Genomic DNA, 13,034 nt, shown 5'->3' with positions numbered 1-13,034 from the left:
TGCCATTCATCTGAAATATCCAGAACGAGCAAGTCTTTAGAGATGAAAAATATATTAGTGCTTGCTTGGGGCTAGAAGTTCTGGGGGAAATGAGGAGTGAATGACACTGAGTGCGGGGTTTCTTTTGGGGGTGATGAAAATGTTCTAAAATTGACTGTGATTCACAACCCTGTGAATATACTCAATCTTAATTATACACTTTAAATGGGTGAATTATACTTGAATAAAGTTGTCCCCAAAATGTTGAAGGCAAGGGGAAGGAAGGAGAACTGGGCAGACAAAAAGTCTAAACTGCAGTGCAGGTCCAGTGGGGCCAGCCAAGCAAGCAGAGAATGGCTGAGCCGAGACAGCCAAGCCTTTCCAGCCGTCTCATTCAGCCGGGATGCTGACCGCTCCGGAAGGTGCAGCCTTGGCTGGGTGAGGGAGCTCTGGGCAGCTGACGGCTGGAAGCCCCCTGCTGTCCACACTCCCCACAGCAGAGCAGCAAACCCTCCCCTGAAGGGGGGATCTGGGAAGCGCATCTCCACGTCTACCTCACCAACTCAAAAGGCCAATTTAATTAACTTTGATAGATAGTGCCACACTGCATGATTGTCACCGTTACTGCTGTCATCCAAGAACTCCCCAACCACTGGCAATATTTTTCTATCTGGCAGGTGGGATCCTATTGGACTACATCAGGGGCTACCTTTTAGAAGACCACACCGAGGAATACCCGAACTGACTGCCATATGAGAGACTTTTCATTTTCTCCTGTGATGACTGGTTCTGTGGTTTTCCAAAGAGAGCTGATATGATGTAAAGCTATGTTTTAGAATACTTATTCTGGTGACAGCGTGCAAGATGGACTGGAGGGGGAGACCCAGAAGACCGGGAGACTAGTTGATTATTGAAACCTCCCAGCCATGGGGTGAGGAGGGTGGGTGGTTGCCACAGAAAGGGATAGAAGGAAGAAGGAAGTTGTAGCGCACCTGGAGACTGATTGGACCAGCTTGTAAGGGAGAAGGTAACTCCTTTTAGTTCAAGTTCAGGGGCACTGGATGGATGCCTTGGCCCTATCCCACCATGATACCAACCTCCTAAAAATCTTCCCCATCCACTCATTTCCCTCCATCTCCACCATGACCACCTCCATCTCTTGCGTGGGCAACTCTACAGCCTTCTAACTGATCTCAGAACATCTATTCTGCTTGTTGCAATCTATTCCCCTACAGCAACAAGAGGGATCTTCTTAAAACTTCAATCAGGTCCTGTTAACCCCAGATTCAAGCTCCTCCAATTGCACCTCATTGTCCTTGGGATAAAGCTCTACGTCTACAAGGCCCTTCACTAGCTGCCCCTGCCCACCTCCCCAGCCTCATATTTTACCAGTCCCCACACTCCTGTCCTTGCTGAACTTCCTTGAAGTCTCTGAAAGTTCCATGTTCCCTTTTGCCTCTGAGTCTCCACACACGCTGTTCTTCTGTGTTCAATATTCCATAATCTCTAGCCTATTCCTACTTAAACTGGAATAGATGTTGCCTATTCCAGGAAGCCTTCCCTGACCACCATATCTTAAGATAGGATGAGTTGACTGTGGCAGATGATCTACAAAGATGGCATCAACAATCCCCTCTCCCTGTTTGCCCTCCTCATCACGAGGTGGATGCTGTTTCCTCACTCTTGAATCAGGCTGGAGGTTGACTAGCTTTAACCAATAGAATGTATCAGAAGTGACTTTCTAGCGTGTCAGATCCCAGACCTTAAGAGACTACAAAGCCTCTTCTGCTTTCACTCAGGCGGAACACAGCCCCTGGGTAAAGAAGTCCAGGAGAGAGAAGCACCCCATGGAGGAGAAGCAAGGTCCTACACTATGTGAGAACCAACACCATGAGAAGAAAGTGGCCCCACCATCTGAACAAGTCCCGGGATAGTCAAACCATCCCCAGGAGGTGCCAGACATGTGACTGAGGCCATCTTGGCTCCTCCTGCCCCAGCCAACACCATGTGGAAGAGCAACGAGCCATCCTACGGAGCCCTGCCTGAATCCCTAACCCAGAGAATTGTGAGTAATAAAATATTTGTTTTAAGCCACTGTATTTTGGAATGATGCATGGATAATTGATAAAATGTCCCTCCCCTTAGTTCCCACAGCACCTTCTGACTCCTTCTATCACGGCATCTATTTCATTGTCTTAGAGTTGTTTGTTTAATCCCTTCCACCTCTCCCATGCATATACACATTAGCACCAGGAGGTAAAGGACTAAACTATGTCTTGCTCAGCACTATCTCTCCAGGGCCAGGCACATGGTAGATGCTCATTAAATATGTTAATAATACAATCAATCAAGATAGAGACACTCTAAGTACCACTTCCCTTAATAAAACCAAGCCATCTCCCCAGGTTGCCAGGGAAGGGTGAATTTCCACATGGCAAGAGGTGAGTAGACCTCATTACCAAGCTCTTTCTCTCCTCCCCTCCCTCTTATTTACCCAACCATTGGCTCTTTGGAGAATCTGGATGTTTTTATGAAAGGAACCATGGGTGCCCATATCTTTTTTAAAAATTACAGTAAACACAAGGTCATCTATTGCATGTTAAATACATGCTTGGAAGCGTACCAACCACCTGTATGAGTTTCCTAGGGCTGCTGTGACAAATTATCCCAAAATCTTTGGCTTAACACAAATTTATTCTCTTAAAGTTCTGGAGGCCAGAAGTCCACTCTCAGTCTCACTGGGCTACAGTCAAGGTGGCAGCAGGGCTGGTTCCTTCTGGAGGCTCTAGGGGAGAATCCTTTTTCTTGCCTCTGATAGCTTCTGGAGGCCACCTGTAATCCTTGGAGCATGGCTCTTTCATCACATCACTCCAATCTCTTTCTTCCATCATCACACCCTCTACTTCCTCCTCTGTAGTCAGATCTCCCTTCATCTCCCCTTTTTAAGGACATTTGTGACTACATTTAGCATTTACCTGGATATTCCAAAACAATCTCCCCATCTCAAGATCCCTAACTTAATCACATCTGCAGAGTCCCTTCTGCCATATAAAGTTACAATCACAGGTTCTGGGGATTAGGGTATGAGCATCTTTAGGAGCCACGATTTAGCCTTACACCTACTGACTCACTCATTCTCAGCAACACCATGACTAAGTTCTTTTGTTATCTCCATTTTACAGATGAGGAAACTGAGACCCAGAGACGTGAAATGACTATTGTAAAGTCACACAGCTAGGACTTCCCTGGTGACACAGTAGTTAAGAATCTGCCTGCCAATGCAGGGGACACGGGTTCGAGCCCTGGTCTGGGAAGATCCCACGTGCCGTGGAGCAACTAAGCCTGTGCGCCACAGCTACTGAGCCTGCACTCTAGAGCCTGCGTGCCACAACTACTGAAGCCCGTGCACCTAGAGCCCGTGCTCCGCAACAAGAGAAGCCACCACAATGAGAAGCCACCACAGTGAGAAGCACGCGCTCTGCAATGAAGAGTAGCCCCCGCTCGCTGCAACTAGAGAAAGCCCACCTGCAACAACGAAGACCCATCACAGCCAAAAGTAAATAAATAAAATAAATAAATTTAAAAAAAAATAAAGTCATACAGCTAGAGAGTGGTCAGGCCAACCGAGGAAACCAGTTATGTTTGACTCCTCGCCACTCTGCTACACTGACCGTATATCATTGTTTATTACAGGGGCTGACAGCGCTATTTGGGGAGAGATCCTTTAAGGGAAGGTGAATCTCAGCAAACGGTGGCTACAACGTCCAGCCACCCCTCTCCCTGCATGGAGGGTTTGTTGGTTTTCTTTGGGGCCACCTTGGAGGATTAGGGTGCTATTCACTAAAGAAACCAGTGGTAAAGGCTACCATTTGGGATGTGTTGAGTTGGAGGCAACCTTGGCAAGCTCTCAGTACAACTTGAAACACCTGAGAAACCAGGTCTCTACTCTTATGCCTGTAAACCATGCACACGGGGCAGGAGATATCAGGGTTCTTCTTTCCCCGTGGGCCTTTGGAACCCCATTCATCTCCCAGGTCTGCAGCTTAGTCATGAGGTGAAGCAGGGACAGATTTGCCCCAACCGGAGGGGGATCTGACGGTGAGGAGTTCAAGGCAGCCTGTGCCTCTGGGACTTGTCACTCCTCCACTACCTTTTGGGGATCCCACACCCTCAGAAGTACCCTCCAGACCCCTATCAACACCCATCCCTCAAAGACTATATGATCCTTAAGTGTAAGGATTATACACATTATCCTTTCATTTCTGCCCCTCAGAACCTAGCACATTTCTTGGCTCACATTCAATAATCAGGCAGTTTGTGTATGAGAAAGAAAGAGAGGAAACAGAATGGACTAGATAGAAAGGGAGGAAAGGGATGGCCATTTGGTGCCAATTGTGCAGTCTTGGGCAAGTCACTTAACTTTTCAAACATCATTTACTATCCTTACCTGTAAAATGGGCATAATGACTTTCTGATAGCTAACATTTATCGAATACTTACTATGTGCCAAGCACAGGTCCAAATGCACTATCTCACTTTATCCTTGTAGCTTATGAAGTAGCTACTATTAGCTACCCACGTATTCTTTTTTGCCTATTTTTATGGCCAAAACTCACTCTAATTTTGTTTTGTTTTGTTTTGACCTTTGCAGTTCAGTTTAAACACACACGCACATTTCACAGATGAGGAAACTGAAGCAGAATGTGATTAAGTAACTTGCCCAGGATCACACAGCTTCTAAGTGGTGGAGTCGGGGTTCAACCCCAGTACTCTGCTAGCACATAGAGTGGTTATGAAGACTAAATAGGATGATGGATGTAAGGTGCCTAGTACAGGGGTTAGTATGTATGGATTGTTATTAGGAGTAAGGTAGGGAGAGAGGGAAACAGGATATCACACCTAGTCTCTCTAGTTGCTTTCTTGTGTCTGTCTCCCCTTTCCAGGTACACAGAATCAGATTAATCATTAGCTAATGATAACCATTTTGTTTTATTATTTTTTAAATAATACAATGAACACCATGAACTCATTGCCCAAACCAAGAACCAAAATTTTAGCAATAATTTCATCTACACATGTGCTCCTCCCATCCCATCTCCTGCCTTTCTCTTAAAGGTAACTATGATCCTAAATGTTGGATCAAACATTCCATTGATTTTTTTTCTTTAGTTTTTACACACATGTATGCCTAACAATACATTGTTTCACTCTGTTTGTCTTTAACTTTCTAATTTCTAGGTCTTTTAATTATAGGCTCTTACTTCTTTTGTTGTGGTTGAATTTTACAAGTTCACTCAGGCTGCCATGTTTGGTTCTATGGGCTCTTTGGTGCACAAGGGTTCCGAGCTGAGGGCACAGGTGGGGACTGAAATTCACCCTGCAGTTCCTCTGGTCTTTTTCTTATCAGCACAAAGATGCCATTCTCCCACCAAACCATGTACTATGAGGCAGCAGCCACTGGCGGGGGCGGGGGGGAGGCTTTCTCTAATTTGCACAAAGGCACCATAAGGGCTAATGGGGGGTCTGAGTTCACCTCTCCTGAATCACGAGCAATCCCTGTCAGACCCTCCATATTCAAGGTCAAGATAGAGCCCATTGAGATTCTAGATGGGAAATGACCCACAGTGACAGCCTGTGGAGACAGCTGCATCGTGAGATTCACTGTTCCCGCTGGAAGCTCGTTGGCCTTACTCCATCCGTCCATCTCTAACCCATCAGGAGGGACTTCCTAATCATGTTCCAGGGGCTTTAAGATTTATGTCAAGGGGCCTCGATTTATTGAATTAATGCTGCTGAGCAGAACTGTAGTTGTTAAACAGTGTGGAGATCTGGATTTTACAGCAATGTAACTAATAAGGCTATTAACACAAACGGGGCCTGCTGCTGGCATTTATAATACCATAAATCTCTCTTCCCTCTGGAAGTATTTATGGGATGGCATGCACCCAGAGTCCACCACCTTTTCTGTGCTCTGCTCTCAAGGCTCAGCCAGGAGGATGTGTTGCCCAATAAGGGAACTAGTTAGGAGGAAGGAGGGAGAGAACTGAACCTGGGCTGATTCTCAGCTTCCATCCCTTCCATCAGTTGGAAAGGCTGGTCATTGCCGTGGGCAGATGTAGATCTTTTAAATTATTATTTATGTATTTATTTCCCATTTATGGAGCATTTACCACGTGCCAAGCCCTTTGAAAATTTAGTGACTATGGTTCCCCAACACCTTCTCAAGAATGAAGTATGTGTCCTTCCACTGAACTTAATTTCTGTCTTGAGCCCCCCCAAACCCTCTGAAGCAGAACATTTAATATTGTCACTTCCAGCTAAACTCAATCATTTTAATGATTTTTATTTTTCTCATTGATTTCAGCTTAAACCAAGTCAGATTTTGGATTTCCTCACTCCTTTCCTCTTAGTGGAAAAGATTCCAAGTTCCAGGGGGGTGTGCAAATATCCCTGTGCCATCAGTGGAGAGGCATGGCCACGTCTTTATTTTCATCTGTCCATGTGCTCTACTGACAACCACTGAGATGGAACCCCCAGCTCAGTGTCAGCCTCCAAGCTGGCTGACTCCTGGGATGGGATACACCTCACCTGGTCCGCACATCCTTCACTGCGGTACCTGCACCCCAGCCAGACGCAGCCTTGCAGAACTGCTGTCTCACTCTCTCCCTCCCCTCCTCCTAAACTCCCAGTCCCACTAAGGGGCCAGGGACCACGACACTCCAGGAACACTGGAAAGACACTCTCTGTCCTTCACATGCCGGCCAGACCACCCACCATGTGTGCTCTCTCCAGCTAGTACACTACAATGCCACAACGGCACTGGGGACATCTCCACAAAGCCTGCCATCTCTCTTGGCCTGCTTGCTTGCCTTTTTTTTAAACAACATACTGAGCCTTTCTCAGGTACCATTCTCAGCTTTACAAGGTGTGCTTCATCTACTCCCACCAACAGCTCTATAAGGTAAGATCTATTATTATCCCCCCCATCAAAGATGTAGAAACTGAGGTCCAAAAGCTTAAGTCTCCTGTGTAAGGTCACATGGCCATTAAGAAAGGGAGCTGGATTTGAACCCAGACAGCTGGACTCCACAGGGCAATGACACATCTGCAGAATCCAAAACTAAAAGTGGGGCCCTGCTCCCTAACACCTCTCCAGAGCTTTGCCCCAGAGAGGTACTGTCCAGAGTCCCATGCGCATCCAAGTGTATACTCCTCTCCCTTTTTTAGGGAGTTTGGGGAATAAATGGTTTCCAAGGAAATCTTCCTAAACTTTCCCGAACACCTCAGCCTTTGGAATTCCAAAGCTACAGATGTCACTGTAATCCTTTTTTCTCTTAGGGCAGGGGAGGCTAAGGCCTGATCTGAACTGAGTCTAGGATGACAGGTGAACTTGAATGTTTCAGGGAACAAAGAACCCCACAAAGGTGGAAGCTTCATGCCTCATCCATATTCACATTATCACATTCAACCTCACAGAAGTTCCCTTGAGGAATATGCAGTCCTCCCCTTTGTACACGGGAATAAAGATTGCAGAAAACTCAAGGGCTTCTCCAGAGAAGTGAAAACTCGCAAGTTGGGAAATGAGAATTCGGACTCAGGTCTCTCTGAGTTTCTGTGGGATCACTAATCTCTCTCCTGGGAGCAGAAACTTGGTCTTGATTGGCTTTTCCATCCAGCCAGATGGTGGAGAAACTGGTCTGAGTAGAGACTTGTCCTGAGCTTAGGACTGTCCTCTGGGAGCTGGCCAGGCATAAGGAAGTGTGTCACAGGGGATGCTCAGCTCTGGACCCTTGCCAGGAAACTTCCGGTGAAGCAGAATTCAGAAGATCCACTCTTCTGACGTTTCTTAGCTTTTCTCCGTTCTGCTCCTTCCTTCTTTGGCTCCCATTGTTTTATTAAAAATATTTGTGAGCCCCTACTGTGCGCTAGGCTTTGTTCTAGAAACTGGGGAGACAGCAGGGAGCAAATCAGACTCCTTCTCTCCCTCAAGATCTTAGAGCCTCAAGGTGACCAGGAAGACTATTAGTTCCCCCAGAGGGCAGGGCCCTGGCACAGAGTAGGTTGTTAGTAAATCGATCAAGGGTTTTCAGTTTCCATCAACTATACAACTTAGAGATACAAGGTGAAGACCCCACAGGTGTCTCAACGATTTGGACAGTGCTGTGCTCCCCAGATTCCTAGCAATACATGGACATCCAAGAGTGGTCATAACATGCTTCAGTGATGGCTGATGTAAAAGGAGACAAAGCAGACGAGGAAGTACTCAGACTAGGACAGGAACCCAGATGTGAGTCGCTGCCAGGGGAGGAGAAGGAATCTCACATTTTCTGAAAACCTACTCTGTGCTAGACCCTGGCCTAGACAATTAACCTACATTATCTAATTTAATCTTACGACAGAGGATGAGGTAGGCACTCTCACCAACCCTGCAAACTATTGCTCATCAATAAAGAGGGCCCTATTATTGTTCAGTCTCCTGCGGACGATGACTGCCCACCTCCCGTGGGTGCTGAATTAATTTTATGAATGGAACTAGGGTGGAATCCTGAGCCAAGCTGAACCTGGGAAATGTGGCCCCACGTGCAGCGAGGATGTGGCTGGCTCATTTGTTTTATTTAATCAAACATGTATTTTGTTAAAATAATACACTGGTGTTTTTGGGGTTTTTTTTGCTTCATCAATACATGTACGTGGTGTGAAACTGGAAAAAGAAATGGAAATAAAGAAAACAGAAGAGAAAAACCACCATTAATCTCATCATCAAGAAATATTCACCATCACTACTCTGGCATTTACTTCCTAAGTGCTACCCAAATGGATATACATATTCATGGACATATACATATGTGTACACATACAATATCATATACATACATATATGTGCATATCATATACACATATATCTCATGTGCATATATGATTACATATCATACATATATCATATACATATACTTAGGTTACATTTTTTCAATAGATAATTTTTCTACAACATTGTGATCTTGCTGTTTTAAAATTTTCTCATTTCACCAAAAAATATATCATAAATATATTTTCCTAATATTAAATATTCCCCTATAACAAAAATTTGAAGGCTCCAACAAAAGCCATTATATGTGTACGCCACGTTTTGTTTACCTAGTCCCAATGGTTAAACATTTAGCGAGTTCAGTATTATAAAAAATTCTACCATGAACATCTTCATGGCTATATCTTTGAGCACATTCAAGATGATTTTCTTAGAATAGATTCTATAAAAGAACTTGCAGTCTTGGGGGCTGTGCATATAGAAAAGGCTTTTTGATGCATTTTAGCAAATTCCTCTCTATAAATTGTGCATGAGTTTGCCCTCCCACGCCACTGGATAAGACTGCCTACTTTTCCACATTTGTCCCTTCACCAGATGCTGTCATTTTTTACATATGTTTCAATTTAAGAAATGAGAAATGATGTTTCAAGGACACTTTAATTTGCAATTTTTATTACAAGTAAGGTTAAATCAATCACCTAGAGTGCTCTGAGTTCAGCACAGAGAGGGTGAGTTGGGTGGAGTGGTAAGTAACACAGAGAAAGTTATTTACCCACACAAGGACCACACAGAAGACAGCAACCCAGAGGGTAGGCAGCATGAGTTGATAGAGAACTAAGTGCTAGAGGGGTCAAGGCTTGTTCAAGGGGAAAGGGCTCAGTGTCTGTCCTGGAGCTGAAAGCAGACCTTGAGGGGGAGGTATGACGGGAGCCGTGAACAAGGGAAGGTGCCCCTCATGTCACTCTCCCCTCACACGCTCCGTTCCCCAAATGCTTCAACTCCTCAAATGCTCCCACCGCTTCATCTCCCAGCCTTTGCACGTGCTGGTTCCTCTGCCTCTCCCTTTCTCTTTGCTAAGTCATCCTTCTCACCCTTCAGGCTATATCTTGAGTGTTTCTTCCTCAAAAGAAGCATCTCAGCCCCAAACAAGTTCATGCCTCCTGTCATGTGTTCTCCCTGTGCCCAGTACTTATTATAACAGTAATTAATTGTGTTTGTAATTATTCACGTAATGTTCCTGCTGGACTACAAGTTCCGAGAGCCTGAACTGCATCTGCCTTGCTCACCTCTGGGTTCCCAAGACCTAACATGAAATCCTATTTAATTCTCCCCTCCCAGCTCTAAAACCGCCCTTCATTAATCTGCCTTCTGCTGCTGTTGCTGCTGCTGCTAGGCCTGAAAATTACAGTTCTCCTTTGCCAGCTAGATTTCTTTATCGGTTCTGTCAACAGGGGGAGACGTGGAGGCTGGAGGAGGGAGAAGAGACTCGCTCTTCTTCCTGTTGGCATCCTGTCCCTTTAAGCACCTCCCCAGCAAAGCAATGCCTCCCAGCCCCCAGCACCCCCTAGCCCCAGCACCATCACCTCTACAACCCACCACCCCGCTTCGGCAAGTGGTTCTAGTCTACAGTTGCTTTCAGCACTCCCTGAGTCAGACTATTTGTGCCCTTTCACAGGTACCAGCACAAACCAGCGCTGTTCCCTCATCAGAAGAATAAGCCCCAGATCCATGAGCCCCTCCTCCCAGCTTCTAGGCTTTGATAACCATACGTTCTTCCCTTTGTTTCCCCAGCTATAGGGAAGAAGCAGATTCCCTCAGCTATTACATCTGGGCTATCTTTGTTCTACTTTTGCTTTTCCATCCTCCACCTGTCCATCCAATTCCCTATATTAAACTCTCTCTGTTCAAATACCTAGTGTGCTTTCTGTCTTCCTCACTGGACCCTGATGACACAGTAGACATTCAATTAAAATTTCACTGAAGCCAGGCACCATTCTGTGGTTACAAAACAGCATGAACAACTCAAATCAATCTTGCGAGATTGAGCACCTAGTATGAGCCTGGCATTGTGTGGGGTCCTGGAGGCCCAGAGATGAAACAGAAACAGAATGAGCTGGGAGTGCCCAAAACACCTTTAGACTGAGAGTCAAACCCCCTTTCTCCCACCTCCATACCTAGATCAGAAGCCTCTTAAAGGGGAGCAATTTAAGCTAAGGATTCCTCCTGCCTTCTGCATTTTGCAGGGTTTTTCAGTGGGTTTCTATTGACATACTGACAATAGAAACTCTTTACTGTGCAGGACTGACTCTGTAAGAAGTTTAGCATTTTTGACCCCCTCAGATAGATGCTCATGCCCCTCCTCCAGTCGTTCTGTCAGTCAAAAATGCCTCCACCCATTGACAAATGTCCCTTTGGCGGTGTCCACCCTCCCTGACCATTATGAGGTTGCCCATTGAGGACATACCCCCAGGGGATGAAGAATTTGCTGCTGATTTCTGACATTATCAGCCCCAGCAAAGAAGACTTTAATAAATGTAGAGGATGGAGTAGTTCTGCATGATTTCTGCAAATTAACCGAGACAACCAGCAGAATGAAATCCACAGAGGGCATGACAGGGCGGCAGACTGGTAGGGTGTTGGGTAGAGGAATAAGGCAGCCGGAAACCTAATTAGCCAGGACTGCTCATATCTGATCCGCTCTGCTCCCAGCTGCCTCCTGAGTCGTAACATGCTGAAAATGAAATCATTAAGAAGCACTCAGACACAGCCCCCTTGTTAGAAATGGTCCTGAGTGGGCTTAAATGGAAGAAGAAGAATAGGGAGAAGGGAGGGCATCGAGGAAGAGAGAGGGTGGGTGACAGCTGACTGTGAGTCCCCACATATACGGTATAATCCAAGCCAGGGTATGTTTGAAAGAATTGAGGTTTTCTCCACTTCTCCCCACTCCTTTCCTGCTATTCCACCCACTGGTGACTTGTAGAGCACCAGTTTTCAAAAAGGTAGGTTGGTACACTCTAGACTGCATGGAAATTGACAAGGAAATGTGGTTAAAGTTAACCCTATTGTGGGTAAAAATCACTAACAACAGTTTTCAAAAGATGATTTTCTCCCTTCCTTCCTTCCTTCTATTTCTTTCTTCAATCCTTTAAAGAATTAATTAAAATAGATTCCAGTTGTCTCTCTAATAATATCATCTTTATGGCACTTCTATTCCAAAATCCCGTCTCACAAGGGAGAGAAAAAAGACAGAGTTCCACGTGTGGATCACAACGCCAATGAGTCTCATCTTCCCAACCCAATGATAACTGATGTTTGTCTTTTACTCCCTATACCTTTCGCCCCCAACCAAAGAAAAAAGTTTTCACTTTTGAGATTAGCATAGCATAACATGATAAAGGACAGTGGAGTCCTAATCCTCTCTTGGACATTTAGTGGCTCTGGGATTAATAGCAAATTACTAGCCACTCTGAGCCCTAGTTTTCCTCCCCAGCGGATACAGCCACTGGCTTCTCAGCCTCTGGACCCTGGATGCTGCTGAGAAACGGGGACCCTGTGTTACCAAATCTCACAGGGTTGTTGTGGGGGTCTAGGAAGGTAAAGGATAGACGGGTTCTTCGTAACATTAAATCATTATATGCACAGATACTGTAGGGCCTTGGTTATTTGCCAATGACTTATGCATTCCATTGATTATCTATGTCTGCCTCCCTGCTCTGCCTCTCAACTAATCCTAGACGGGAGAACTGGGCAGAGTGAGTGAGTGGCAGCCCTTCCGACTGCCTACCCAACAACCTTCACTCCCACCTCTTTCCCAACAGAACTCCAATGTTACTTACTCTCCTAACAGCCAAGTGCTTGAATTGGGGCTGTGCCCCGCTCTTAACCCCAGGAGAGAGGTGAGTCTTGACTGGTCAAAACTAATCATATTAATTCCACTGCTCTTGTCAGTGATTGGCTGAAGCATGGACATGTGACACAATTGTGATGAATGGGAAGTCTGCTGGGGACTCTGGGAAATGCATTTCTTGCTCTTACAAAGTCAATGCCTTTGACGATGATGTTGTCTTGATGCTTAACACTCTTGCAGCCATCGCTGAGCTCAAAGGGAAAAGTATAAGGACAAAAGCTAGCCACTGAGACTTTGAGAGCGTCAGCATCTTTGATCCTCAGAATTAACTCTAGATGTGCCCTGTCTACAGATGTCCTGATACGTAGGATCATGTAAGGTGATCACACATCCTTGTCTTAG

At 45.5% G+C, this 13,034-nt stretch overlaps 1 protein-coding gene across 10 annotated transcripts in view; it reads right to left on the bottom strand.

The window, feature by feature from the left end:
- Nucleotides 1–13,034, bottom strand: part of SUDS3 (SDS3 homolog, SIN3A corepressor complex component) — a 384,413-nt gene that overhangs the window by 127,906 nt on the left and 243,473 nt on the right. Inside the window, exon 15 of one of the 10 annotated variants that reach the window (XM_082355977.1) lies at nucleotides 8,538–8,680. The exons of the other annotated variants lie outside the window; for them this stretch is intronic. Coding sequence (XP_082212103.1) covers nucleotides 8,599–8,680 — 82 coding nt within the window. The 3' untranslated portion in view covers nucleotides 8,538–8,598. Of the gene's footprint in view, nucleotides 1–8,537; nucleotides 8,681–13,034 lie in introns of those variants that run through there. 10 annotated transcript variants of the gene reach the window in all.

The sequence above is a fragment of the Balaenoptera borealis genome (genome assembly GCF_965194805.1).
Source record: "Balaenoptera borealis genome assembly, chromosome: 14".
Classification (NCBI taxonomy): domain Eukaryota; kingdom Metazoa; phylum Chordata; class Mammalia; order Artiodactyla; family Balaenopteridae; genus Balaenoptera; species Balaenoptera borealis.
Note: the sequence above shows the minus strand (reverse complement) of the source record. Positions and strands in the feature narration are given on the sequence as shown.